The sequence below is a fragment of the Antrostomus carolinensis genome, unplaced genomic scaffold, assembly GCF_000700745.2.
Source record: "Antrostomus carolinensis isolate BGI_N321 unplaced genomic scaffold, ASM70074v2 scaffold28863, whole genome shotgun sequence".
Lineage (NCBI taxonomy): Eukaryota > Metazoa > Chordata > Aves > Caprimulgiformes > Caprimulgidae > Antrostomus > Antrostomus carolinensis.
This window is the reverse complement of record NW_010306281.1, coordinates 1679-2123: the sequence shown is the minus strand read 5'-3', so window position 1 is coordinate 2123 and position 445 is coordinate 1679. Positions and strand designations below refer to the sequence as shown.

Genomic DNA, 445 nt, shown 5'->3' with positions numbered 1-445 from the left:
TGGCAGGACAGGTGAGGTCTGGCAGGACAGGGAAGGAGCAGGCAGAGCCAGGGAGACACTGGGCATTACATTTCCCTCCCCAGCTGGCAGCCCCGGATCTCCCCTACCCAGACCAGTCCTACCCAGTCTCCTTCCTTTGTTCCTTCCAGTTCCTGTCCTACCATGACCACCACATCAACTACGGGAGCAGCTCGGGGCTGCAGGACCGAGTGGCTTTCGTGCAGAACGACCCCAGTCAGTACGACGCCTCCATCCGCCTGGCCGACCTGCAGGTCTCTGACACCGGGACCTACCAGTGCCGGGTGAAGAAAAACACCGTGGCCGTGCACGAAGTCATCGTCACCGTGCAAGGTCAGCTCCTCCCCCCTCTTCTCCTGACCCACTCTCAGCTAACCCAGGTAGCTGAGATCACAGAGGTGGAGGGAATCTGGTGGGTTAATGCCAT

General features: G+C 60.2%; 1 protein-coding gene across 1 annotated transcript in view; it reads left to right on the top strand.

The window, feature by feature from the left end:
* Positions 1 to 149: 149 nt before the first annotated feature.
* LOC104522716 (V-set and immunoglobulin domain-containing protein 8) overlaps positions 150 to 445 on the top strand; it is a gene marked incomplete at both ends in the record, with an annotated part of 1370 nt that continues 1074 nt past the window's right edge. Inside the window, one exon of the mRNA XM_029084294.1 lies at positions 150 to 351. Within this exon, the coding sequence (XP_028940127.1) occupies positions 150 to 351 (202 nt within the window). The remainder of the gene's footprint in view (positions 352 to 445) is intronic.